The following is a 27762-nucleotide window of genomic DNA, read 5'->3' as shown; positions in this document are numbered from 1 at the left end:
TTCCAACTCGTCATTACTCATGAAAACAAGAACTCCGTCCAATCATGCTCCATTCTCTCTGCACAAATTTACGTCCCATAAAAACTCTTCCGCCAACAGAATTCGCACTTTTCCTACACAAATTCTCAACCAATAATACGATGCAATTTTCCAAACCTATCCGCGCTGAAACAACGGTGCATCAGGTGCCCGGTTTCTGTTCTGAAGAAATCGACCGAATAGCTGAACAGACGTTTCGGAGATACACTGCTGAATCATTGCCCAAGAGGAAAGGCAAAGGGGTGGCCATTGTTTGGTTCAGAAACGATTTGAGGGTATTGGATAATGAGGCTTTGCTTATGGCCTGGGTTTCATCGGAGGCTGTTTTGCCTGTGTATTGTGTTGATCCGAGGCTTTTTTCGACCACCCGTTACTTTGGTTTCCCTAAAACTGGAGGTACAAAACTTGCAGTTTTCTTTTTCAACGAATTTTCCTCTGTTATCTGTTTTCTTCACGTCATTGACATATTTTTCTGTTAGCAAGGTCAGTATTCTTGTTAATTTAGTAGATAGAGTTAGACTGCTATAACAAAGCAAAAATGAAAGATGAGGGATTAATTTGAAAAAGGAAAGTTTTACTATCAAAGTGATACAAGGCGGTGATTGGGTTGGGTGACTACTATTGCTTTTAAGACTGTTTATATTCATGGAATTTGAAACTGGGTTTGCCATATACGATTCTCAAAGAAAATAAATAAATTTAAATTATTATTTTAAACAATACTTTAAAAAACACTATTAATCTAGAGATTACAATATATGAGAAACAAATATTGTTGGTCACAAGGTTCCTAATGTATAAAAAAAAATTGGAAGATGAACAAGATCATGTTCAGAAAAAGTAGGGAGAACAATCCGAAGCATGATTTATTATGTAAATGAGCTCTGCTGTATTGACTGAATTCAAATTGTTTACTGAATAGACAAACATGGAGGAGATTGATTATGGGCCCAACCTAAGCAGACCTAGTGTCTTGTTCCGAAGCAATTGCATTCAGTATCAGAAAGCTGAAATGGGAAGAATTATGTTTTGGAAGTAACCTCCGGTTTCCTTAGAAATCGTATGAAAATGATCTTAGTAGAAAGAGGAGACAGATGTGACTAGAGAATTTCCTAAAAGAAGCATGTCCTCATCAATCATCTGCTGAGGAAAGGGTTGGTTTTGGTGGGAACGTGCTAAAAGCAAAACTGTTGAATCTATCACGTAATGTTGACAGCATTTGGAAAGAATACTCTAATAAGGATCACAAGAAAAAAAGAATTTTTTTCTTCAATAGAACCCACTATCATTCTCTCCTTCCTCAATGGGAATACATGTTTCCAGAGGTAGATTGACCTTTGGAAGGGTCGGTTATGGGCTTATGCAACCTATCTTGCTTTCCAATGGAAAATGCCACAGGTTTATCATCCAGCAAATCAAGTTGATCAAAGTTGTGCTTTCATGATCTGAGGCGTCAATTAATTCCTCCATGTCAATACTCTGTACTAGGAAATTAAATGTAAATACAGAAGCCACTAGCCCAAATAGGTCTCTAAATTTAAATGTTTATGTTGACAAGCTCCAATCGGAGTACACAACCTTCAATCATAAATAATTATTCTGAAAGCTTGGAAATAGAAAATTTTCCTAAATTAAATGGGGTTGGTGTTATAAGTTTCTTTGTAGGAGAAGGTATCAAATATGTAGGGGGTGCTCGGTGGAAGGAAGGCTGAAACTCTGCCCCAACCAAGTGAAACTAAGGGATCAGCGGCTGCCAATATGTCTCGTGGTAACAAAAATGTATTATTCTGGGGTATATCAAGGTTTTCATTTCTTCTGGAACAATCAAAAACACTAAGTTTGGAATCTGTTGGATAATTCCTGCATGTCAATACTCTGTACTAGGAAATTAAATGTAAATACAGAAGTCACTAGCCCAAATAGGTCGCCAAATTCATATGTTTATGTTGACAAGCTCCAATCGGAGTACACAACCTCAAAAGTTTGGAATCTGTTGGATAATGATCTTGGTTCTATAGTCTACGAAAATCTGTAGGCAACTTGACTTGAGGCTAACTTTTGCTAGTTAGAGCTGAACAAAACTCTCAAATCGACCGAATCAAACCGGACCCGAACCGAACCGAGCCAAGCGATTCTTCTTAAATTTAATACCCGAACGGGTATATGAATCGAGAACCGACGGGTTTGATTCAATTCTTAATTCTAGATCAAGAACCGAATAATCGAATAAGAACCGAATCTTTTTAATTTTTTAATTAATTTATTTTGAATAAGCCAAATTATTTTTTTCTAGATAAATTTGCTAACTAATTAATTTAACTTAGTCTAAAATATGATTTTCCTATTTCTAATTTTTAATCCAAGCCAACTTAATCAAATTGACCTAAATTTTACCTAAATTTATTATTCTACCATATTGTCGCTTCTATCGTTATGGAGAAATCAAATCGAAGCTCGACAACACCTCTCTTAATTATTTTGAACTCGTTTTCTCCCTCTTTCTGTAATTTTAACAATCAAATTTATGAAAATCTCAACAAAAAAAAGATGCAAAAGACACATAAGATTTGACTTCATTATTTTGTAAAAACTAAAATTGAACATATCATTAGTTAAATTAATATAACTTTATAAATATTAAAAAATTTAATTATAGTATGAAACCCAAGAACCGAACTGAACCGATCCCAGATTGTTCATTAATTAAATTTTGACCCAAAAGTTTCATTTAGTAGATGCCCGAAAATTTCAGGTCCGGTTCGGCTCTCATTCCGGACCATGCTTAGCCCTACTTGTGAGTAGGCTACTGATCAAGTGATCTTATTCAATTTTAGCATGACAAAGCAAGCAACCCGTATGGTACTGTTTTGCTTTTTGCGAATGAACAAGATGATTATTCAAGGATGGTGACTTGGTCTCATGAGAGGAGTAGGACACCAAGGACAATGGCAATGTCCTGGGAAGTGCCTAGGACACTATGCCTTTTATAGTGCAACCTTTTGAGACCCCATGTTCCTAGATCAGAAGCACAAGGATAATCTTGACATTTGCATAGGGACATTAATATCCCTTCTTTTGCTGTCTGGATGGTTGGAACAGAATTCATAGACCAAAAAGGGCAAAATAGAATGTAACCTTTTTTATGAAACTCGAAATTGAACAGAATATCCTTGCCCATATATGAAACCAGGATATAGAGCATGGTTAGAGAGATAAATTGGAAAGGAAAGTATTAAAAAACATTTCATTTTTGCATGTCTATGGATTTGGATGGGGAATGGGGCTGAAGATAAAGAGAGTTTTGTTGGGATACGCACCACCACCAAATTGTGTCAAGATTACTCCTAAAACATAATATCAACATTAAGCTCGTATGTGTGTAGCAGCTAAGGTATGTATTTAGGCCCTGTTTGAAGCCCTTTAATTTCAAAAATTGGAGTATGAAATAGTGACTGATTTTGAAATGTGTGTTAAAAAAGAAGGAATTTTTTTTGATAAATGTGTAATATTATTTTAATGGAGAATGTGTGGTTGAAAATGAGTACTGTAGAAAAAATAATGTGGTAGAACGTGGGAGAATGGTTGACAAACAAGGGCTTAGTGATGCTTGAATATCGAAATATAAACATATTGTTGGGCTGTTACTCTGTCAATTTCTTGAAGTTGCACCTCAATTAATTATGAATTCTCGTGATCGCTGTTGGAGGCTAAGTGGGATATTATAAGTTTACTCGGGGTGTTATTTTCTGAATTCTCGATTAATCTACTTTTTATCTTAGAAGAATTGGATACAAACACTTTTCTTTTGCAGGCCTGAGGGCACAATTTCTTATCGAGTGTTTGGCTGACTTGAAAAAGAATTTGATGAAGCTGGGTCTAGACCTATTAATTCAAAATGGGAAACCTGAAGAAATTCTTCCTTCACTTGCTAAGGCATATGGAGTCCACACTGTTAAGACATTTACCTAAACTCGTTTATAGTGTCATCAGTTATACAATTTCTTTCTTTTCTTTTTTTGGTTTCGATGGTAAGATAATAAATAAACCTTCTGCATGGAATAGGTTTATGCCCAGAAAGAAACATGCAGTGAGGAGCTGAATGTTGAAAGATTAGTTTCCAAAAGTTTGCAGAAAGTTGTGCTATCATCATCCAAAGGTCAATCTGTTAAGCCAAATTCTACAAATAGCACTAAATTGGAATTGATCTGGGGGTCTAGTATGTACCATATAGATGATCTTCCATTCAGTTGCAACTCTTTACCAGATGTGTATACTCAGTTTCGTAAGGTAGTGATTTTCTTCTTATAGGTTTGAGATCACATATTTTGACCATCAGAAAAGCTAGTTCTCTGATTATCAAATTCACAGTCAGTTGAATCCAAGTCCAAAGTGCGAAGTTGCATAAAGATCCCAACATCACTCGGTCCGGCACCCAGCATAAAGGATTGGGGATGTATACCGGAAATTACTGTTCTTGGGCTAGAGAAAGCGAAGGCAATTTCTCTTTCATTGATCAGTATAACATGTTGTTTGCAAATATCAAATATAAAGTAAAACATACCTCACTTCTTGCAGGTTGGCAAAGGATTGGCATTTGTGGGAGGTGAAAGTGCAGCTGTCAGTAGAGTATGCGAGTATTTCTGGACTAAGGCAAGAGTTTTTTTCTTAATGTATTTCCAGTTACTCGTGATGTATTAACTAGGACATGTAGGAGTTATGTTCTATGTCTCTCTTCTCTTTTTCTCAAGTTGGATTTCTGCTGCATGCATTTTGTTTATACTTACGAAACACAGTTATACGTTGTGAACTCTTTTTCCAATCATGAAGAATTTCTTTAGAGGCTTCTTTGATTTCACTTAAAACTGTGGAGATGTATGGCACTTTTATCTGATAAGGCATGCTAGGATTGTGTTTATTGCAAAATACAACGAGGAGTCAGTATTGATGGCTAACAAGGGCTCATGCTGATGAATAATAATAGACAGCTTTGGAAATGAGTTCAAATGCTTAAAAGGAAGACAAAAGGCAAGGTTTAATTCGCATGCAAGTATTTTAAAGATGGACAAGATTTCATATAAAATAGGTTATAGAATTTCTGGAGACACTTTTCGACTCCTTTACTTGCCTCGAAGAAAAATGGATTTACTAGATAGATCAAAGAAAATTAATAAAAATCTTCTTTGTAATGGTAAGCCAATTCTTCAAATCCAGGGACAAAGCTGCAAATTGGTTTGAACAGAAATTATCAACATTAGGTCATAAGAAAATAATATTGTTGTTTCAATTTAAGATAATCAAATTGTGCAATTATTTTTTTCTTTTGCCTGCTGTAGAATCTATTGAGGACCTACAAAGAAACACGTAATGGAATGTTAGGACCTGATTACTCCACAAAATTTTCTCCTTGGCTTGCCTCTGGAAGCCTTTCACCTCGTTTTATTTACGAAGAGGTACAAAGATACGTATTTTTTACTTCAAATCTCACATTAGCAATATTATTATGTCAATGAACACTGATGCTTTGAACTTAACTTGTTTAGGTGAAGAGATTTGAAAGGGAGCGAGAATCAAATGATTCAACTTACTGGTAATTTCTTTTTCTGTTACTATGCCCACGTGTATCTGGTTGTGAAATGTGTATGTAGATAGGCATGTATGCATATTAAAAAACTAAATTGATAGTACATGCTGGTATATCGTCATTTGTGTTCATGTGTTATGGTGTATCAGTGTATGCATGCTATCTTATCCGAAGAGTGGATTTCGACTATAGTATATAATATTCTCTATTTCATCTACTTTTTTTTTCCTGAGTATCTACTTCCTGTTGAATCAAATTGAGAATCCGATAATGCAGTATAAATATAGATTTTCTATCTGACTAGTTCAGTTTACTTTCTTGCCTCTTGGTACTCTTTAAGGAAATGGAAGGTAATAATTAAAACTTGATTTCTTACACTGAAAGTTGATATTCCTGTCACTGTTATTGTATGCTAGAAAATATCAAGAGATAAAAACCCAAAACCTTAAAATTTCAAGCTACTATATATTCGTTAAGGATTTAAACTGTCTCATAATCTATCTCTGAAACACTTCTTTGCCTTTCAGGGTTTTGTTCGAATTGATATGGAGGGATTACTTTAGATTTCTATCAATCAAGCAAGGAAACTCTATCTTTCATGCAGGTATGAGAATGAAATAATATTTAATCCTTGGAAGATGTACAAATAGCCATAGTTGCTAATTCAGAGTTTGAAATGTTGTGGTCTTAACATTTTTTTTTTCTAAAATAGCCGCTTTATAGGAGAGTAAAAAAAGAAAAAGAAAAAGAAAAAAAAAAGATGGCCACTTCTTGACAATATTGTACAAATGATCACTTCTAAATGTACAGTGTCTAATTTACTCTTTCTTTAAACCAAAAATGTCGTATAGGCCATGGTTGGCAAGTGCATAATCTTTGAGAAAAAGTTTAAGCTTCTAAGACAAGCTATTAAGGAACATTCTATTACCCACAAGACAATCAGCTTTCACTACATTTCTCTTCCTTAGCGACTGTTCAACTGTCTTTATACACTCCGAACTGTCTAGAACTGTAGAATGCTGGACACCTAGTTGCCCGACAATAAGCCTTAGTGACAGTTCTCTTCCTTCGAGACAGTTCTGGAAATGCAGAATGCTAGACACATAGTTGCCCAACAATCAGCCTTTGCAACAGTTGTCTGTCTTTAGTGACAATATGAACTACCTCGAGCGAATTGATATTAAAAGGTATTTTAGAACTTCTTATGAAAAGTTGTCATTTTCATAATCAGTTAAAGTGGCCTTTTCATAAATGGACAGTGAACAATAGCCATTTCCTACAATTTCTCTAGGCAAACCCTTGCTGATCACACTGCAAGTCGGTGTAGTTTTTAATAATAACTTTGGGATAGCAGGTGCCATTGCAGGGTTCAGAAAAATAAGGTTGCTTTTTGGAACAATGGGTTCAGTTAATTCCAGTGTTCATTTTAAAATATTAAGTATGTTAAGATCAGCATATGTAATGCTTTATTCAGAATAGAGGAAGGCTATTATTCTATCACTTTAGGTAACTGATTTCCTAATTTTAGTTTTATGCCTTTCTATATCAGGTGGTCCTCGAAAAGTGGAGGCTAACTGGAGCCAAAATCCGACATTGTTTGATGCATGGAGAAACGGTCAGACAGGGTATTTTTCCAGCGACTCTGACCCATTATAATTCTTGTTATTTCACTCGACCCTGCATTCCCCTTCTGTGTTAACCCCCACGAAAGTGAAGGGACAAGTGATGCTCTGTAACTTTTTTTGGTACATGTTGATTTGCCTCTAGGTAACTAGATTTTCAAGACGTGTCACTTTAACATTTTTTATAACATAATAAATGGTTGCCAAACTAATAAAGTTAGTCGATTTAATACACTTTATGATATACGTGTGACAACAAGACTTAATGTCAAAACAAAATAATGAAAAGGACAAAAATCCATCAAACTAATAATCATCTATTATAAATAGACGATACTAAGGTCTATAAATACCAAGCCACTTTTTTATTCACATATTTCGAAAGATGCACAAATATTATTCAATACTTTATGATATACGTTTGACAACAAGAGTTACATGTTAGAACAATATGACAAAAGGGGCAAAAATCCATCAAACTAATAATCACCTATTATGATTATATGATACTCAAGTATATAAACTCAAAGCCACTTTTTTTACTCTCGAAAGATATTCAAATATTATTCAATTGGACTAAGTTATATATACAATTCAGTTCGGACTCTACATGTATAGCCCCCTCACATGTGAGGGGCTCACGCTCAACAAAAAAAATTGTGGCCCCCCCGCATGTGATGGGATTGTCATCCGAGTTGTGAGCTCGAATGTACAACCACCAATTCCCCATTCAATTATTCTTCACCCCCTTCTCCCATATTATAAATTAAACTTTTTTATGAACACCTTCCAACACATGTTGTAATAGTTAAAATATTTAGAAGAGTGGTAAAAATATAATTGCATGCAGGGATGTCAAATGGCGCTCGGCTTGTTAAAGCTTGGGCTCATCATTTGACGAGCCCAAGCACGAGTCCAACGAGGGTGGGAACTCGGCTCGTCAAGCTCGCGAGCAAGCCCACGAGCCAAAAGTTCACGAGGGCTTGTGAACTCGCGAGCTCGTGGGCTGAGCTGATCTCGCCTCTTGAGCAAGAGCCGAGCTCGTGTGCCAGCTCGACCCATTACCATCTCTAATTGCATGCAGGAGCAATACTTTCTTTTTTCTTGCTCATATCACCAAGACAACTAATTACATGTGAACTCACGAGCTCATAGGCCGAGTCGAGTTTGCCCCTTGAGCACGAGTCGAGCTCATATGTCGGCTCGACCCATTACCACCTCTAATTGCATGCAGGAGCAATACTTTCTTTTTTCTTGCTCATATCACCAAGACAACTAGTCTCATAAGTAAAACTATCGAACTTCAATGTATAAATAGTTAATTTATAATAGGCGTTTGACTTAGTACTTGCTTATCTAAAATTTTAAGTATTTATAATATAATAATGTCTCTCAAAAAATGTATTATTAATAAATAAAATCTATTGAACTTAGCTCCTATTTGATAGCAATTTTTCACCAAAAAAATAATTTTTTGACCGTTATTTCACTATTTCAATCATCATTTTTAACTTCTTCATTCACAGGTGAGATCCATTTTTCTCTCTAATGGTTGAAAAATCAATTCTTCTAATTACTATTGAACAGGCTGTTAAAGAATGTCTAAATAAAATAATATTTAATTAATTTATAAACTTCAAATTTTTTTTTTGCCGAACCCACTTTTAGTTGAAATAAGAGTAAATTTAACTAATGCTCACTGAATTTTAAACTTGGTTACTACTTGCTCACTTATGTTTCACGGGTTACTGAATACTCACTCATCTTTCTATATAGTTACTCATCCACCACTCGTCTCTTCAAATAATTGGACGACTTTTTCGGCAACTTTTCGACAACTTCCGACTACCAAGAATGCCGAATTTTGATAATATTGAAAAGCCCACGATATCCTTTTCAATTACCACCCAAAATCTCCCTATAACTCCAAGAGATTCAATCGGAAAATTGCCTTAAAAGTCGCCCAAAATTCTGAAAATCTGCACAGATTTTCAGATTTTTTGGGAGACTTTTAAAGCAAATTTTCGGCAACTTCCGACTATCAAAACTGTCGGATTTTGATATCGTTGGAAAACCCACACTGTCATCTTTAATTACCATCCAAAATTTCCCCATTACTTCAAAAAATTCGGTCGAAATAAACCCACAAAGTCAGCATCCCGAACTGTGTCCAAATTTTCGCATTTTCGGGATGCTGATTTTATAGGTTTATTCCGATCGAATCATTTGGAGTTATGGAGAAATTTTTGGTGGTAATTGAAGAGGACATTGTGTGCTTTCCAACGGTATCAAAGTTCGACAGTTTTGATGGTCGGAAGTTGCCGAAAAATTGCCTTAAATGTCGCCCAAAAATTTTGAACATCTACCCAGATTTTCAGAATTTTTGGACGACTTTTAAGACAATTTTCCAATCGAATCCCTTGAAGTTATGGGGAGATTTTGGGTGACAATTGAAGAAAATATCGTGGGCTTTTCAACAGTATCAAAATTCGACATTCTTGGTGATCAGAAGTTGTCGAAAAGTTGCCGCAAAAGTCGTCCAATTATTTGAAGAGACGATTAATGGATGAATAACTATATGGAAAGATGAGTGAATATTTAGTAACCCGTGAAAAATGAGTAACTAAGTAGTAATCAAGTTTAAAGTTTATTGAGCACCGGTTAAATTTACAAGTTGAAATAATGCAATGCCATGCCATGCCATGATGCCACCATCTCTCTACGAGAAAGAGCTTGGTGTCCTCATGGCTGTCACTGATTAATGGTGGCTCAGAAATTGCCACGCCATGGCGCTTCCAAAAAGACGCTTTTTCCAACTCGTCATTACTCATGAAAACAAGAACTCCATCCAATCATGCTCCATTCTCTCTGCACAAATTTACGTCCCATAAAAACTCTTCCGCTAACAGAATTCGCACTTTTCCTACACAAATTCTCAACCAATAATACGATGCAATTTTCCAAACCTATCCGCGCTGAAACAACGGTGCATCAGGTGCCCGGTTTCTGTTCTGAAGAAATCGACCGAATAGCTGAACAGACGTTTCGGAGATACACTGCTGAATCATTGCCCAAGAGGAAAGGCAAAGGGGTGGCCATTGTTTGGTTCAGAAATGATTTGAGGGTATTGGATAATGAGGCTTTGCTTATGGCCTGGTTTTCATCGGAGGCTGTTTTGCCTGTGTATTGTGTTGATCCGAGGCTTTTTTCGACCACCCGTTACTTTGGTTTCCCTAAAACTGGAGGTACAAAACTTGCAGTTTTCTTCCTCAACGAATTTTCCCGCTGTTATCTGTTTTCTTCACGTCATTGACATATTTTTCTGTTAGCAAGGTCGGTATTCTTGTTAATTTAGTAGATAGAGTTAGACTGCTATAACAAAGCAAAAATGAAAGATGAGGGATTAATTTGAAAAAGGAAAGTTTTACTATCAAAGTGAAACAAGGCGGTGATTGGGTTGGGTCACTCTTATTGCTTTTAAGACTGTTTATATTCATGGAATTTGAAACTGGGTTTGCCATATACGATTCTCAAAGAAAATAAATAAATTTAAATTATTATTTTAAACAATACTTTAAAAAACACTATTAATCTAGAGGTTACAATATATGAGAAACAAATATTGTTGGTCACAAGGTTCCTAATGTATAAAAAAAAATTGGAAGATGAACAAGATCATGTTCAGAAAAAGTAGGGAGAACAATCCGAAGCATGATTTATTATGTAAATGAGCTCTGCTGTATTGACTGAATTCAAATTGTTTACTGAATAGACAAACATGGAGGAGATTGATTATGGGCCCAACCTAAGCAGACCTAGTGTCTTGTTCCGAAGCAATTGCATTCAGTATCAGAAAGCTGAAATGGGAAGAATTATGTTTTGGAAGTAACCTCCGGTTTCCTTAGAAATCGTATGAAAATGATCTTAGTAGAAAGAGGAGACAGATGTGACTAGAGAATTTCCTAAAAGAAGCATGTCCTCAACAATCATCTGCTGAGGAATGGGTTGGTTTTGGTGGGAACGTGCTAAAAGCAAAACTGTTGAATCTATCACGTAATGTTGACAGCATTTGGAAAGAATACTCTAATAAGGATCACAAGAAAAAAAGAATTTTTTTCTTCAATAGAACCCACTATCATTCTCTCCTTCCTCAATGGGAATACATGTTTCCAGAGGTAGATTGACCTTTGGAAGGGTCGGTTATGGGCTTATGCAACCTATCTTGCTTTCCAATGGAAAATGCCACAGGTTTATCATCCAGCAAATCAAGTTGGTCAAAGTTGTGCTTTCATGATCTGAGGCGTCAATTAATTCCTGCATGTCAATACTCTGTACTAGGAAATTAAATGTAAATACAAAAGCCACTAGCCCAAATAGGTCTCTAAATTTAAATGTTTATGTTGACAAGCTCCAATCGGAGTACACAACCTTCAATCATAAATAATTATTCTGAAAGCTTGGAAATAGAAATTTTTCCTAAATTAAATGGGGTTGGTGTTATAAGTTTCTTTGTAGGAGAAGGTATCAAATATGTAGGGGGTGCTCTAAGGTTTTTTAGATTCGGTGGAAGGAAGGCTGAAACTCTGCCCCAACCAAGTGAAACGAAGGGATCAGCGGCTGCCAATATGTCTCGTCGTAACAAAAATGTATTATTCTGGGGTATATCAAGGTTTTCATTTCTTCTGGAACAATCACAAACACTAAGTTTGGAATCTGTTGGATAATTCCTGCATGTCAATACTCTGTACTAGGAAATTAAATGTAAATATAGAAGCCACTAGCCCAAATAGGTCTCCAAATTCATATGTTTATGTTGACAAGCTCCAATCGGAGTACACAACCTCAAAAGTTTGGAATCTGTTGGATACTGATCTTGGTTCTATAGTCTACGAAAATCTGTAGGCAACTTGACTTGAGGCTAACTTTTGCTAGTTAGGGCTGAACAAAACTCTCAAATTGACCGAATCAAACCAGACCCGAACCGAACCGAGCCAAGTGATTCTTCTTAAATTTAATACCCGAACGGGTATATGAATCGAGAACCGACGGGTTTGATTCAATTCTTAATTCTAGATCAAGAACCGAATAATCGAATAAGAACCGAATCTTTTTAATTTTTTAATTAATTTATTTTGAATAAGCCAAATTATTTTTTTCTAGATAAATTTGCTAACTAATTAATTTAACTTAGTCTAAAATATGATTTTCCTATTTCTAATTTTTAATCCAAGCCAACTTAATCAAATTGACCTAAATCTTACCTAAATTTATTATTCTACCATATTGTCGCTTCTATCGTTATGGAGAAATCAAGTAGAAGCTCGACAACACCTTTCTTAATTATTTTGAACTCGTTTTCTCCCTCTTTCTGTAATTTTAACAATCAAATTTATGAAAATCTCAACAAAAAGAGATGCAAAAGACACATAAATTTTGACTTCATTATTTTGTAAAAGCTAAAATTGAACATATCATTAGTTAAATTAATGTAACTTTGTAAATATTAAAAGATTTAATTATAGTACGAAACCCAAGAACCGAACTGAACAGAACCCAGATTGTTCATTAATTAAATTTTGACCCAAAAGTTTTATTTACTAGATGTCCGAAAATTTCAGGTCCGGTTCGGTTCTCATTCCGGACCATGCTTAGCCCTACTTGTGAGTAGGCTACTGATCAAGTGATCTTATTCGATTTTAGCATGACAAAGCAAGCAACCCGTATGGTACTGTTTTGCTTTTTGCGAATGAACAAGATGATTATTCAAGGATGGTGACTTGGTCTCATGAGAGGAGTAGGACACCAAGGACAATGGCAATGTCCTGGGAAGTGCCTAGGACACTATGCCTTTTATAGTGCAACCTTTTGAGACCCCATGTTCCTAGATTAGAAGCACAAGGATAATCTTGACATTTGCATAGGGACATTAATATCCCTTCTTTTGCTGTCTGGATGGTTGGAACAGAATTCATAGACCAAAAAGGGCAAAATAGAATGTGACCTTTTTTATGAAACTCGAAATTGAACAGAATATCCTTGCCCATATATGAAACCAGGATATAGAGCATGGTTAGAGAGATAAATTGGAAAGGAAAGTATTAAAAAACATTTCATTTTTGCATGTCTATGGATTTGGATGGCGAATGGAGCTGAAGATAAGAGAGTTTTGTTGGGATACGCACCACCACTAAATTGTGTCAAGATTACTACTGCCCAGACACTCCTAAAACATAATATCAACATTAAGCTCGTATGTGTGTAGCAGCTAAGGTATATATTTAGGCCCTGTTTGAAGCCCTTTAATTTCAAAAATTGGAGTATGAAATAGTGACTGATGTTGAAATGTGTGTTAAAAAAGAAGGAATTTTTTTTGATAAATGTGTAATATTATTTTAATGGAGAATGTGTGGTTGAAAATGAGTACTGTAGAAAAAATAATGTGGTAGAACGTGGGAGAATGGTTGACAAACAAGGGCTTAGTGATGCTTGAATATCGAAATATAAACATATTGTTGGGCTGTTACTCTGTCAATTTCTTGAAGTTGCACCTCAATTAATTATGAATTCTCGTGATCGCTGTTGGAGGCTAAGTGGGATATTATAAGTTTACTCGGGGTGTTATTTTCTGAATTCTCGATTAATCTACTTTTTATCTTAGAAGAATTGGATACAAACACTTTTCTTTTGCAGGCCTGAGGGCACAATTTCTTATCGAGTGTTTGGCTGACTTGAAAAAGAATTTGATGAAGCGGGGTCTAGACCTATTAATTCAAAATGGGAAACCTGAAGAAATTCTTCCTTCACTTGCTAAGGCATATGGAGTCCACACTGTTAAGACATTTACCTAAACTCGTTTATAGTGTCATCAGTTATACAATTTCTTTCTTTTTCTTTTTTTTTTGGTTTCGATGGTAAGATAATAAATAAACCTTCTGCATGGAATAGGTTTATGCCCAGAAAGAAACATGCAGTGAGGAGCTGAATGTTGAAAGATTAGTTTCCAAAAGTTTGCAGAAAGTTGTGCTATCATCATCCATAGGTCAATCTGTTAAGCCAAATTCTACAAATAGCACTAAATTGGAATTGATCTGGGGGTCTAGTATGTACCATATAGATGATCTTCCATTCAGTTGCAACTCTTTGCCAGATGTGTATACTCAGTTTCGTAAGGTAGTGATTTTCTTCTTATAGGTTTGAGATCACATATTTTGCCCATCAGAAAAGCTAGTTCTCTGATTATCAAATTCACAGTCAGTTGAATCCAAGTCCAAAGTGCGAAGTTGCATAAAGATCCCAACATCACTCGGTCCAGCACCCAGCATAAAGGATTGGGGATGTATACCGGAAATTACTGTTCTTGGGCTAGAGAAAGCGAAGGCAATTTCTCTTTCATTGATCAGTATAACATGTTGTTTGCAAATATCAAATATAAAGTAAAACATACCTCACTTCTTGCAGGTTAGTAAAGGATTGGCATTTGTGGGAGGTGAAAGTGCAGCAGTCAGTAGAGTATGCGAGTATTTCTGGACTAAGGCAAGAGTTTTTTTCTTAATGTATTTCCAGTTACTCGTGATGTATTAACTAGGACATGTTGGAGTTATGTTCTATGTCTCTCTTCTCTTTTTCTCAAGTTGGATTTCTGCTGCATGCATTTTGTTTATACTTACGAAACACAGTTATACGTTGGGAACTCTTTTTCCAATCATGAAGAATTTCTTTAGAGTCTTCTTTGATTTCACTTAAAACTGTGGAGATGTATGGCACTTTTATCTGATAAGGCATGCTAGGATTGTGTTTATTGCAAAATAGAACGAGGAGTCAGTAACAATGGCTAGGAATGGCTCATGCTGATGAATAATAATAGACAGCTTTGGAAATGAGTTCAAATGCTTAAAAGGAAGACAAAAGGCAAGGTTTAATTCACATGCAAGTATTTTGAAGACGGAAGATTCCATATAAAATAGGTTACAGAATTTCTGGAGACAGTTTTCGACTTCTTTACTTGCCTCGAAGAAAAATGGATTTACTAGATAGATCAAAGAAAATTAATAAAAATCTTCTTTGTAATGGTAAGCTAATACTTCAAATCCAGGGACAAATCTGCAAATTGGTTTGAACAGAAAGTATCAACATTAGGTCATAAGAAACTGATATTGTTGCTTCAATTAAAGATAATCAAATTGTGCAATTATTTTTTTTCTTTTGCCTGCTGTAGAATCTATTGAGGACCTACAAAGAAACACGTAATGGAATGTTAGGACCTGATTACTCCACAAAATTCTCTCCTTGGCTTGCCTCTGGAAGCCTTTCACCTCGTTTTATTTACGAAGAGGTACAAAGATACGTATTTTTACTTCAAATTTCACATTAGCACTATTATTATGTCAATGAACACTGATGCTTTGAACTTAACTTGTTTAGGTGAAGAGATTTGAAAGGGAGCGAGAATCAAATGATTCAACTTACTGGTAATTTCTTTTTCTGTTACTATGCCCATGTGTATCTGGTTGTGAAACGTGTATGTAGATAGGCATGTATGCATATTAAAAAACTAAATTGATAGTACATGCTGGTATATCGTCATTTGTGTTTATGTGTTATGGTTTATGCATGCCATCTTATCCGAAGAGTGGATTTCGACTATAGTTTATAATATTCTCTATTTCATCTAATTTTTTTTTTCCTGAGTATCTACTTCCTGTTGAATCAAATTGAGAATCCGATAATGCAGTATAAATATAGATTTTCTATCTGACTAGTTCAGTTTACTTTCTTGCCTCTTGGTACTCTTTAAGGAAATGGAAGGTAATAATTAAAACTTGATTTCTTACACTGAAAGTTGATATTCCTGTCACTGTTATTGTATGCTAGAAAATATCAAGAGATAAAAACCCAAAACCTTAAAATTTCAAGCTACTATATATTCGTTAAGGATTTAAACTGTCTCATAATCTATCTCTGAAACACTTCTTTGCCTTTCAGGGTTTTGTTCGAATTGATATGGAGGGATTACTTTAGATTTCTATCAATCAAGCAAGGAAACTCTATCTTTCATGCAGGTATGAGAATGAAATAATATTTAATCCTTGGAAGATGTACAAATAGCCATAGTTGCTAATTCAGAGTTTGAAATGTTGTGGTCTTAACATTTTTTTTTCTAAAATAGCCGCTTTATAGGAGAGTGAAAAAAAAAAAAAAGAAAAAGAAAAAGAAAAAAGATGGCCACTTCTTGACAATATTGTACAAATGATCACTTCTAAATGTACAGTGTCTAATTTACTCTTTCTTTAAAACAAAAATGTCGTATAGGCCATGGTTGGCAAGTGCATAATCTTTGAGAAAAAGTTTAAGCTTCTAAGACAAGCTATTAAGGAACATTCTATTACCCACAAGACAATCAGCTTTCACTACATTTCTCTTCCTCTGCGACTGTTCAACTGTCTTTATACACTCCGAACTGTCTAGAACTGTAGAATGCTGGACACCTAGTTGCCCGACAATAAGCCTTAGTGACAGTTCTCTTCCTTCGAGACAGTTCTGGAAATGCAGAATGCTAGACACATAGTTGCCCAACAATCAGCCTTTGCAACAGTTATCTGTCTTTAGTGACAATATGAACTACCTCGAGCGAATTGATATTAAAGGTATTTTAGAACTTCTTATCAAAAGTTGTCATTTTCATAATCAGTTAAAGTGGCCTTTTCATAAATGGACGGAGAACAGTAGCCATTTCCTACAATTTCTCTAGGCAAACCCTTGCTGATCACACTGCAAGTCAGTGTAGTTTTTAATAATAACTTTGGGATAGCAGGTGCCATTGCAGGGTTCAGAAAAATAAGGTTGCTTTTTGGAACAATGGGTTCAGTTAATTCCAGTGTTCATTTTAAAATATTAAGTATGTTAAGATCAGCATATGTAATGCTTTATTCAGAATAGAGGAAGGCTATTATTCTATCACTTTAGGTAACTGATTTCCTAATTTTAGGTTTATGCCTTTCTATATCAGGTGGTCCTCGAAAAGTGGAGGCTAACTGGAGCCAAAATCCGACATTGTTTGATTCATGGAGAAACGGTCAGACAGGGTATTTTTCCAGCGACTCTGACCCATTATAATTCTTGTTATTTCACTCGATCCTGCATTCCCCTTCTGTGTTAACCCCCACGAAAGTGAAGGGACAAGTGATGCTCTGTAACTTTTTTTGGTACATGTTGATTTGTCTAGAATTCCCGACTTTTTAGGTATCCTCTCATTGATGCAAACATGAAAGAACTATTGACCACTGGATTCATGTCAAATCGTGGGCGACAGGTAAACTTGGGTAAATTTTAAATTTTTCTGAGAAGGAACTAAACAAGTTGCAGCTTGTGAATTTCTCACTTCCAAATCTATTATGAGGGCTAAGCAAAATCCAGTTAAACAGTGCTGTGGAGTTTTTCAGCTAGGTAAAATTTTAACCTATTTTTTTCCACAGATTGTATGTTCCTTTCTTGTACGAGACATGAATATTGACTGGAGAATGGGAGCTGAATGGTTCGAGACATGCCTTTTGGACTATGATCCATGCTCCAATTACGGTAATTGGACCTATGGTGCTGGTAAATCACTACGTTATTTTGGTTATGTGCATTATTTCTACTGCGTGTACTATATTGATTTCAGGTTATATGCACAATGTGGTATCTTTGAGGTCATAGTTTATGTTTTTTTTTTTTTTTTTTTTTCCCTAGGAATACTGACTTGAAAACAAGAAGCCCTGAACATTATGAGTAGATCTCCTAAAATTATAGCTTATTTATTGGCTGTCCGGCGATATTAATGCACTTGTATGAATATTAGGAAATCAATTAGCATCTAAAAATAGTTGTTTATCATCAAAGATATGTAGCATGGGAAATGGAAAGAACCAGTTCCAGTTCTAGTTCTAAAGCCTTCTGGTGAATTGTTTTAGAATTCAAAATTTCCTTCTCGTCACTGTTCTTCTAGTGATTTATTTCAAAGTAATGTTATTAGAATATAATTACAATGAGATTGATATTAATTCAATATGAGTTCTTTCCTGTCGGTCGATATGGATCTTTTTCTTACTATACTGTTACGCTCCGATTATACACGCCTCGGATATCGAAGTGTCATCTCGCCTCCGAGGCCGAGATCAAGTGGACCCCCCATAGCACCACTTATTCCGACCTGAAAACGACCCTTCCGAAGCTTCTCCGAAGTGATATAGCGATTCTACTACTGATCTGCCGAAGCATCTCACCTCCAAGGTCGAGATCAAGTGGACCCTGGTTAGAAGATCCGCCGCCAATTTGAGATTTGTCCTGCACCTAAGGCTTAAATTGATTTGACGTCTCCATGAGACTAGTTGATGTGACTTATCAACTTTATGTCAATTCAACTCAGTGGAAACAAACTGTCCGCCCACTCTACAAACGCGGCTGATTGACGCCTATGAGCAGACGCTTCATACCGTCAGATGTATACACGCGTTCCACATCCAACGGTTCATACCACCTATAAATACCCAAGGTTTGGCAAGAGGCAAAGGGAATGAAACTCTTAATACATAGCACTCCATAGCAAGTTTATATATTTTCTCCTCCCCCTTTATTGTTGATTTGCATAGCCCCTGGGTACTGTTCCGATCACCCAAACCTGACTTGACCATCGGAGTGTATACGGCCGCCACCACCCCCCTTGGTTCCGGCCGTGTGCGCCTGACTATTCGCTGATTGTGTGCAGGGAGGAATAGGTGGAGTAGCTTTCAGTTGGCTACGTGGAAGGATCAATTTCCGGGGTCAACAGATTGGCGCCGTCTGTGGGAAGCACTCCCCATTCGAAGTTTTGCGTTCTCCATCGGAGAAGGTACCGGAAAATCGGCGACTAATCCTGAAAAGGTGGCATTCTTGAAAAAGAACAAAGTCGAGTTACAATCCAAGTTCTTACTACCCTTGAAAAAAGAGGTAGAATGAGCTACAGCCATGAAGACGACAATCCCATGAGAGAGGCCTCTGAAGAAGAGGTACTCCATAACAATGTTACTCATCAGAGACCGCATCACCGACGTCGCCGAGGCGGAAGAACAACCATACTCACTGAAGGAATGGCTTAGATAGCTGCGGGTATGAGAGACATAGCAGCTCAGAATATGGCGATGCAGGAACTCCTCATGCAAGCCCAGGGACACCAGAGCTATCAAAGGCCCCAAAGATCTTATCCGCTGCAGGAAATCCCTTTATCTCACTCTCGGGGCCACATGAGTCAGCACACAGAATGCCCCCTCGAAAGGGATATGAACGCCGAAGCAATATCTTATGTGCAAGGGAGTCGGCCATCAGAACCACGCTTGGGGGACAATTTCCCTCAAGAACACGACGACCAAAGGTCGGTAAGCGTCTTCGACCGGATAGGGGAGAATCCTAGCAATAGGGTCTGGCCAGCAAGAGGATCAGTTCGTCCGGATCACGAACGAGAACATGTTCCCCCTCCTCCTAGAAATAGGAGGGAGAGGAGAAACCTAGTCGATTGGGGGAGTCGAGGAGAAGCACCTCCACCTCCCCAGGACATCCAAGATGATGAAGGGCTAGAGGGGCCCTGTCGATCTTATGAGATTGACGATAACCTCCCTTTCTCAAGGGAGATTCGAAGCTTCCCAATGCTAGCTAACTTCATGCCCCCTAAGATCCCCAAGTATGAGGGAAAGGGGGATCCGGAGAAGCACCTCACAAAGTATATGACACAAATGAGCCTTAGGGGAGCCTCGCCTGCTCTAAAATGCAGAGTCTTCCATTTAACACTAGCCGGAGCCGCCGAGGTATGGTACAGCAGGCTTCCTCCCCTAAGCATCAGAAGTTGACCAGACTTGAAGAAAGTATTTTTGAACCAGTACCTCTCACGCAGGGAAGGAGAGGCACCAATTCAACGCCTGCAAGACATGAGGCAGGCCCCTGGAGAGACGCTAAAAAGCTATCTCGCCAGGTTTATAGACGAAATTACTTACTGCGAACAGGTTACTGACAGGGAAGCCCTTCCAGCCCTGAAAGGTGGGCTCAACATGAACACTTTGTTCTGGAGGGAGGTGCGCAGCAAGAATCCCTCCACATATGACGAGCTGGTCGAAATGATGAGAGTGGAAATTGTTAGTGAAGAAATGATTGATCATCGCAACCGTGCCGCGCAGGGACTCCCTCCTCCTCAGAGGCAGGTAGGTCGAGGCCCCGCAGCATACCTTGTTACTCAGCAATGGACCAAAGCAGGGCATACCATAGCTCCCACATCCGGACAGGTCCTAGCTTCCGGCACATTGAATGCAGTGCCGGTACTGGCATATGATAATGCCCCTGCTGAAGCGGGACCATCTGGGAGAACTGATAACAATAAGAAGAAAAAAGAGGTCAAACAGACCCTTGGCAGGAGCAAGGTTTTGTACATTCCATCAACTATACGGACATGACACTAGTGAGTGTCATGATGCCAATCGGCGCCCTGATCGAAGCAACCCTCACATTTCCAGCAGAAGCGAACACCCTCGCAGATCCACCTCCCCGGGGAGGGGAGGGAGAGGTCACCAGGAACAATCTCCTCGTAGAAGAGAATCGAGGAACCGAGGCTAATCCAGGCAGGGGAACCAAGCCCAATTTTCGGGAGGCCAGGTCATCAGGGAAATCGATACCATCATTGGGGGACACCACGTCGGTGGCAACACCAGGAATGCCCAGAGAAATTACACAAGAGAAGCAAAGGATCCCCCGATGATCACTTACATTGTTAACGAATCGAAATCAGCAAACAAGATGGCCTCGATCACCTTTTCCCAGGAAGACTCAGAGGGAGTTCACCACCCCCATTGCGATGTTTTGGTTGTAAGAGCCGTAGTAGCTAGAAACGGATTAAAACACATGCTCCTTGACAATGGCAGTTCCGTGAACATATTGTTCGGCTCCACTTTTAACAAAATGTAAATTGAACATGGGTTGATTCTTATGACCGACCCACTGTTCGGATTCACTGGGGACAACATAATCCCACGAGGGCGGATCACCTTGCCTGTCGAAATGGGTTCGGCACCCCTAGTAGCCCAGCATTTCATGGAATTTCTGGTGGTAGATCATAGATCGGCTTATCATGGAGTATTGGACAGATCCGCTCTGAAAGATCTTTGGGCTGTGACGTCCATTCACTATTTGTGCATGAAATTTCCAACTGAACATGGGATTGCAACAGTCCGGGCAATCAGATGGGCTCCAGGGCATGCTACCTAAACTCGATGTGCAAATCCGAGCCCCGAACTATTAATGTAATCCTAGTCGAGGTACCCATTGAAGTCGGTACGGACGTGGAAATGCTCGACGCCCCTGAACAAGGGCATACCTCTGAACAAAAGGGAGACGTCGACATGGAAGAGGCCTCTGAACAAGGACACCCTCTTGATGAGTTAGACCCCCAAATAATTGATTATGAACCAAATGCGACCCCCATGGAAGAATTGGAAACTTTCCCCGTCAACCCGGAAGACCCCAATCAAGTCTTGCGTATAGGGAAGTCATTATCACCTGAAGCAAAAACTGAGATGATACGTTTCCTGAAAGGGAACCTGGATGTCTTCGCATGGAAACATGAAGATATGGTGAGAATAGATCCTAGGATCAGTTGCCATCACCTTAACATCAACCCCTCTTATGCTCCCCATAGACAGAAGAGGCGTGCCCTAAACCCGGAACAGTACGAGGCACTGAAAGACGAAGTAAGCAAATTTAGCCGCAGTGGTTTCATCAGAGAGGCCATATATTCGAGGTGGATATCCAACCCAGTTCTGGTGAAAAAGTCCAGCGGAAAGTAGAGGGTATGCGTGGACTTCACAAACCTAAATAAGGCGTGCCCCAAAGACAGCTTCCCACTTTCGAGAATTGATCAACTTGTGGACTCTACTGCTGGGCATGAACTACTGAGTTTCATGGATGCATACTCAGGGTACAACCAAATACCCATGTTCCGACCTGACGAGGAAGCTACATCATTCATTACGGACAGGGCCTGTATTGCTACAAAGTTATGCCCTTCGGATTGAAAAATGTCGAGGCCACATACCAGAGGTTAGTCAACATGATGTTTGTCGAACTCATTGGCAAAACCATGGAGGTCTACGTAGACGACATGTTGGTCAAAAGCCTCCAGGCAACCGAACACGTGAGTCACATCGACCAAACCTTCCAGATACTCAGAAAGTATAATATGAAATTGAATCCCCTCAAGTGCACCTTTGGAGTGGCATCAGGACAGTTCTTGGGATATATTGTAAAGCAGAGAGGAATTGAGGCAAATCCGGTGAAAGTAACGGCCTTACTAGAAATGAGGTCACCTCAGAAATCGAAGGAGGTCCAAAGTCTCAATGGTCGGATAGCCGCACTCAGCCGCTTCATCTCCAGAGCCACTGATAAAAGCTTGCCTTTCTTCAATGTATTGAAGCAAGGAAAGAAATTTCAATGGATTTCGGAGTGCGAAGAAGCCTTCGAGGCTCTGAAGAAGCACCTTGGGGAAGCACCCCTCTTGTCGAAACCTCAACCGGATGAATCTCTATTACTGTATCTAGCAGTTTCGGACGTGGCAGTCAGCGCAGTCCTAATCAAGGAAGAAAATGAGCGTCAATTGCCAGTGTACTACATCAGCAAAGCACTTCTCCCAGCTGAAACACGCTACCCAGACATGGAAAAATTGGCACTCGCACTTATCACAGCCTCAAGAAAGCTGAGGCCATATTTCCAAGCCCACTCAATACAAGTTCTCACCAATTTCCCTTTAAAGCAGGTAATGCAGAAAACAGACGCGTCAGGACGCCTGCTGAAATGGGCCATCGAGCTTAGCGATTTCGATCTAATGTTCCGACCTAGACACGCCGTCAAGGGCCAGGCCCTTGCTGATTTTATGGTTGAGTTTACCAAAGCCCCAGAAATGGAGACGATAATGGAACCAGCCGAGCCCCCCCCCCCACATGGAAACTATTTGTAGATGGGTCCTCAGGAGAGGCTAGCGCGGGGGCAGGGATCGTGTTGGAGAGCCCGGAAGGCCATAGGCTAAATTGTGCGGTAAGGTTCGGCTTTAAAGCTTCGAACAACGCAGTCGAATACGAGGCCCTTCTGGCAGGTCTAAGGCTCGCTAAGGAAATGCGGGTCAGGAAGCTCCTAGCAAGCAGTGACTCTCAGCTCATAGTAAATCAGGTAAATGGGAATTTCGCAGCCAAAGATGGTAACATGAAAAACGGAAAGGGGCATCTCCACCCCTAATGACGCCTCTTTCCACAACATCCAGGAGCCCACAATCTGGTTCCAGGAGTTCGGATTGAGCTGCGTCGGGGCTAGCCCATAGGACCTAAGCACCAACCTAAAGAATGGGTGGATGGGCAGCCTAAGTCCGGCCCTAAGGATCGCCTCACTAATGGCCACACAGCCCGGCCTAAGGTCTCAGGCTCTCTCTTTCGGCCCGGGGAGGATTAAATCTACGCTGTCAGGGATCCTATACTCTGTCCTAAGTCTCTCCAGGTCGGCCTCGCTTAATTTTGATGGGTAGTCCGACGCCCCCCAATGCACAAAGGTATCTGGTGGGCTATCCGGTCGTTTCCATATGTTCTCCCACCCCCTCCCCCCCGGTTATTGCCCCAGCTATTTCTAAGGAGGTCGCCACAATGGGCTCGTCCACCCTCACTATTTCTAAACCCCTCCCCGAACTAGAACTTCCCTCTGAGGCCATTCTTTAAAAATTTAAAAGCCTGAATTGGTGCTGAAACTTACGGGTTTGGATGTTTTCCTAGCCGAAAATGGTGTAAGGTCGCCGGAAGCCTAGTTTTTCTCGTCGGAAGTCTAGTTTTTCTCGCTGGAATTGCTTGCAAAACGCCGAAAATCGCCAAAAATTTGAGAGCAAAGTATAATCTTAGTTTTGCAAGGGTAGAAAGCCTGAGAAAACCCCAGAGTCCTCCTTTTATAGAAAAACAAGTCCGATCTCCACCGTTGAATTCAAATGCGATCAATCTAAGCCGTTCATCGCATCCTCAATCTAGGCCATTGAAATGAAACGCCAGATTTGATCTACGCCCAAGATGTCGCTGTGACTTTCACGCTTACTTGAAACGCTTCACCTCGGTTACAACCAGCCGTCAATAATAATTAGTAGCCGCAGCAGCCTTTTAGGAGAATGGGCATGGCACCCAACTGTCACCTTGAAAACACGCAACAGTTGTCAAATCATTTGACGTTTGAGTCGCCTCGGATTGAGCTCCTCCTCCTCCAACTTTACAAAGCTTGGACGCACCTGACGCGAAGGCCCTATTGGGTCATTGCCTCGGACGCTGCGTTTCTTTCCATGCTTTACAAAGTTTCAGCCATCTCCCAACGGGTCGACCTTTTGGGTCAGCGCACCGGTGGCAGATGAGCTCCTCCTCCAGCTTTACAAAACTTGGACGCACCTGACGCGAAGTCCCTATTGGGTCATCGCCTCGGACGCTGCGTTTCCTCCCATTCTTTACAACGTTTCAGCCATCTCCCAACGCGTCGACCTTTGGAGTTAGCGCACCGATGGCAGATGAGCTCCTCCTTCAACTTTGCAAAGCTTGGACGCACCTGACGCGAAGGCCCTTTCGGGTTATCGCCTCGAACGCTGCGTTCCCTCCCACGCTTTACAAAGTTTCAGCCGTCTTCCAACGTGTCGACCTTTACCTGACGCGAAGGCCCTTTTGGGTCATCGCCTCGGACGCTGCGTTCCCTCCCATGCTTTACAAAGTTTCAGCCATCTCCCAACGCGTCGGTCTTTGGGGTCAGCGCACCATATTCATGAAGCTTCGATGCACCTTACGCGACGTCCCATGCTGGTTGACCGTCTCGTATGCAACGCACAAGAACGAAACTTTGGCACATCTGCCTATTATCATAACCTCGATTGCCGCAACAGACCAACCCCCAAAACTCCCATGACTTGCGGTCCGGTCAGGAAAGCAAATCCACACATGATATAAATATTCATCCACGGACTTGGGGGACCACTGTTACGCTCCGATTATACACGCCTCGGATACCGAAGTGTCATCTCGCCTCCGAGGCCGAGATCAAGTGGACCCCCCGCAGCACCACTTATTCCGACCTGAAAACGACCCTTCTGAAGCTTCTCCGAAGTGATTTAGCGATTCCTACTACTGATCTGCCGAAGCATCTCACCTCCGAGGTTGAGATCAAGTGGTCCCTGGTTAGAAGATCCGCCGCCAATTTGAGATTTGTACTGCACCTAAGGCTTAAATTGATTTGACGTCTCCATGAGGCTAGTTGATGTGACTTATCAACTTGATGTCAATTCAACTCAGAGGAAACAAACTGTCCGCCCACTCGCGGTTGATTGACGCCTATGAGCAGACGCTTCATACTGTCAGATGTATACACGCGTTCCACATCCAACGGTTCATACCACCTATAAATACCCAAGGTTTGGCAATAGGCAAAGGGAATGAAACTCTTAATACATAGCACTCCATAGCAAGTTTATATATTTTCTCCTCCCCCTTTATTGTTGATTTGCATAACCCCTGGGTACTGTTCCGATCACCCAAACCTGACTTGACTGTCGGAGTGTATACGGCCGCCACTACCCCCGTTGGTTCCGGCCGTGTGCGCCTGACTATTCGCTGATTGTGTGCAGGGAGGAATACGTGGAGTAGCTTTCAGTTGGCTACGTGGAAAGACCAATTTCCGGGGTCAACATATACCATTTCCCTTTTGTGTTTTCATGAAATTAAGTATCTATACCCCTCTCCACTTTAAAATATACAGACACAGGTATAAATCTTTGACTCGATAAAATGGATGACTTCTACCTTTTTTAATTTCACCAAATCCGTTCACTTCAGTTTCAGTTTTGGCAAGAATGTTTGTGCTTTTAGTTGTGGTGGAAAGAGTTGTAAAGCTTATTACCTGTCAATAGCTTGAAAAAATCAATAACCATACTGTTAATCCTGACGTCAAATTTGTAGAATATTAAGTTTCCTTAGGTGCATGTTAATTCCTCCTTACCTATCATGCCTTACTTCTTTATTTATTTATTTACTTTTTTACTTTTGGTACTGAGAATTAGGACCTTGAATATTTTAACATCCTTGCCTTACTTTTAAAGGTGTTGGGAATGACCCAAGAGAGGATCGCTACTTCAGCATTCCGAAGCAGGTAAGTGATTAATATTTAGTTTTTCAAAAAATTAGTTTCAGTTACATTAATACTAGCTGGCTGCTTTCCTATGTCGTTTTCTTATGCAAAACTGAAGATATAAGCATCAGTGGGAAAGCTACGAGAACTAATGGAAATAAAAGAACAAAAAGGCGAAAGTTTGGTATGCTGGGATGGAAAAATCTCGATGTATCTTAACAATATGGAAAATCCTATATCTGCATTCTACTAGCTTAGCAGTTCAAGGTTAGGAATTTAATAATACCTAAAAGTTTGGATGAAGAATTTTAGGAGGTTTGGGAGTCTTTCATGTCATGCCGATGTGAAGTATTTAATGACCATCTCATTTAAAAGGCTGGAGCTTCATCTTCTTCTACACACCTACTTTTGTTTTCAAATGTGCTTATTCCAAGACTAGCCAAACTCCACGACTCCTCTATCCTTGTACTTGCAGGAGTTTTATTTTTAATTTTTATAATTCCTGTTTGTTTACATGTATATGAACTAACAAAGGACACTTTTGGTTTACCTAAAGCTATATTAATATGTTTCAGGCACAGAATTACGATCCTGAAGGAGAATTTGTGGCTTACTGGTTACCTCAGTTGCGGGTGCTTCCGAAAGAGAAAAGACACTTTCCTGGACTGTTGTACATTAAACCCGTTGTTGCTCTCAAATTTGGGAACACCAAAACAACGAATAACAAGACAATGGGATCTGGAACAAGAACTACAGCAGACGAAAATAGATGGAAGGGGCGTAAAGGAAACAGAACACAATAGCCTGCTCCTAACAGACCCGTCTCAGGTGGGATAAATTATCATTAGGCTTTGCTTCTTTGGCTTTTAAGCTTTGAGTTGCAGCACGATGTATATTGGATTATTTCCTAACGATATGTTTTCTTTCAAAATCTCCTCCCATTCCATGGGTTTAGAACAGGTTACCAGAGAGGCATCTTTAGGTGTGAGTTTGGATAGAACATTCCTCACAAGTTTAGAGCTTGGACATCCCTGATTGTTGTGCAAGGGTGTACATATACTTGCAAATGCTTCTTGAAGAATAAAAGAATTGGGAAGCCAATGAAGCGGTTAAGGTGTTGGGTTTGCTTGGTCATTGTCGATCTGTTGTGTATATATACTCATTTATGTTGTCTTCAACACGTCTTCTTGCAGATATAACAAATTTATTTTTTGATCAACACAATTTTCATATAGTGGCTATGAGACATGAATTTAGGTCTTTTGCTCAGTTCTAGTTTTATGTTAACAAATTGATACAAGTGTTTTAAGTTGTTGGAAATGTTACACTTGTTTTTATTTTAAA

The 27762-nt window shown here is 39.3% G+C and overlaps 1 protein-coding gene across 6 annotated transcripts; it reads left to right on the top strand.

The window, feature by feature from the left end:
- On the top strand, nt 1-27762 carry LOC111376757 (cryptochrome DASH, chloroplastic/mitochondrial). 6 transcript variants are annotated; one of them, XM_022999736.1, is made up of 14 exons: nt 1-435; nt 3851-3990; nt 4102-4326; nt 4408-4533; nt 4615-4689; nt 5373-5489; nt 5580-5626; nt 6148-6224; nt 7170-7245; nt 17482-17551; nt 17715-17817; nt 26390-26439; nt 26994-27246; nt 27379-27762. In XM_022999736.1, exons 1-13 carry the CDS (start codon nt 45-47, stop codon nt 27219-27221), a joined length of 1725 nt encoding a protein of 574 aa, XP_022855504.1. In that variant the 5' UTR covers nt 1-44; the 3' UTR covers nt 27222-27246; nt 27379-27762. The 6 variants fall into 6 exon arrangements, with proteins under 6 accessions (XP_022855504.1, XP_022855503.1, XP_022855501.1 ...); XM_022999735.1 differs by having other exon boundaries at nt 4-435; nt 17715-17838; nt 27374-27738; XM_022999733.1 differs by having other exon boundaries at nt 5-435; nt 17715-17838.

The sequence above is a fragment of the Olea europaea genome, unplaced genomic scaffold (genome assembly GCF_002742605.1).
Source record: "Olea europaea var. sylvestris unplaced genomic scaffold, O_europaea_v1 scaffold156, whole genome shotgun sequence".
Taxonomy (NCBI): domain Eukaryota; kingdom Viridiplantae; phylum Streptophyta; class Magnoliopsida; order Lamiales; family Oleaceae; genus Olea; species Olea europaea.
This window is presented reverse-complemented; position numbering and strand designations above follow the sequence as displayed.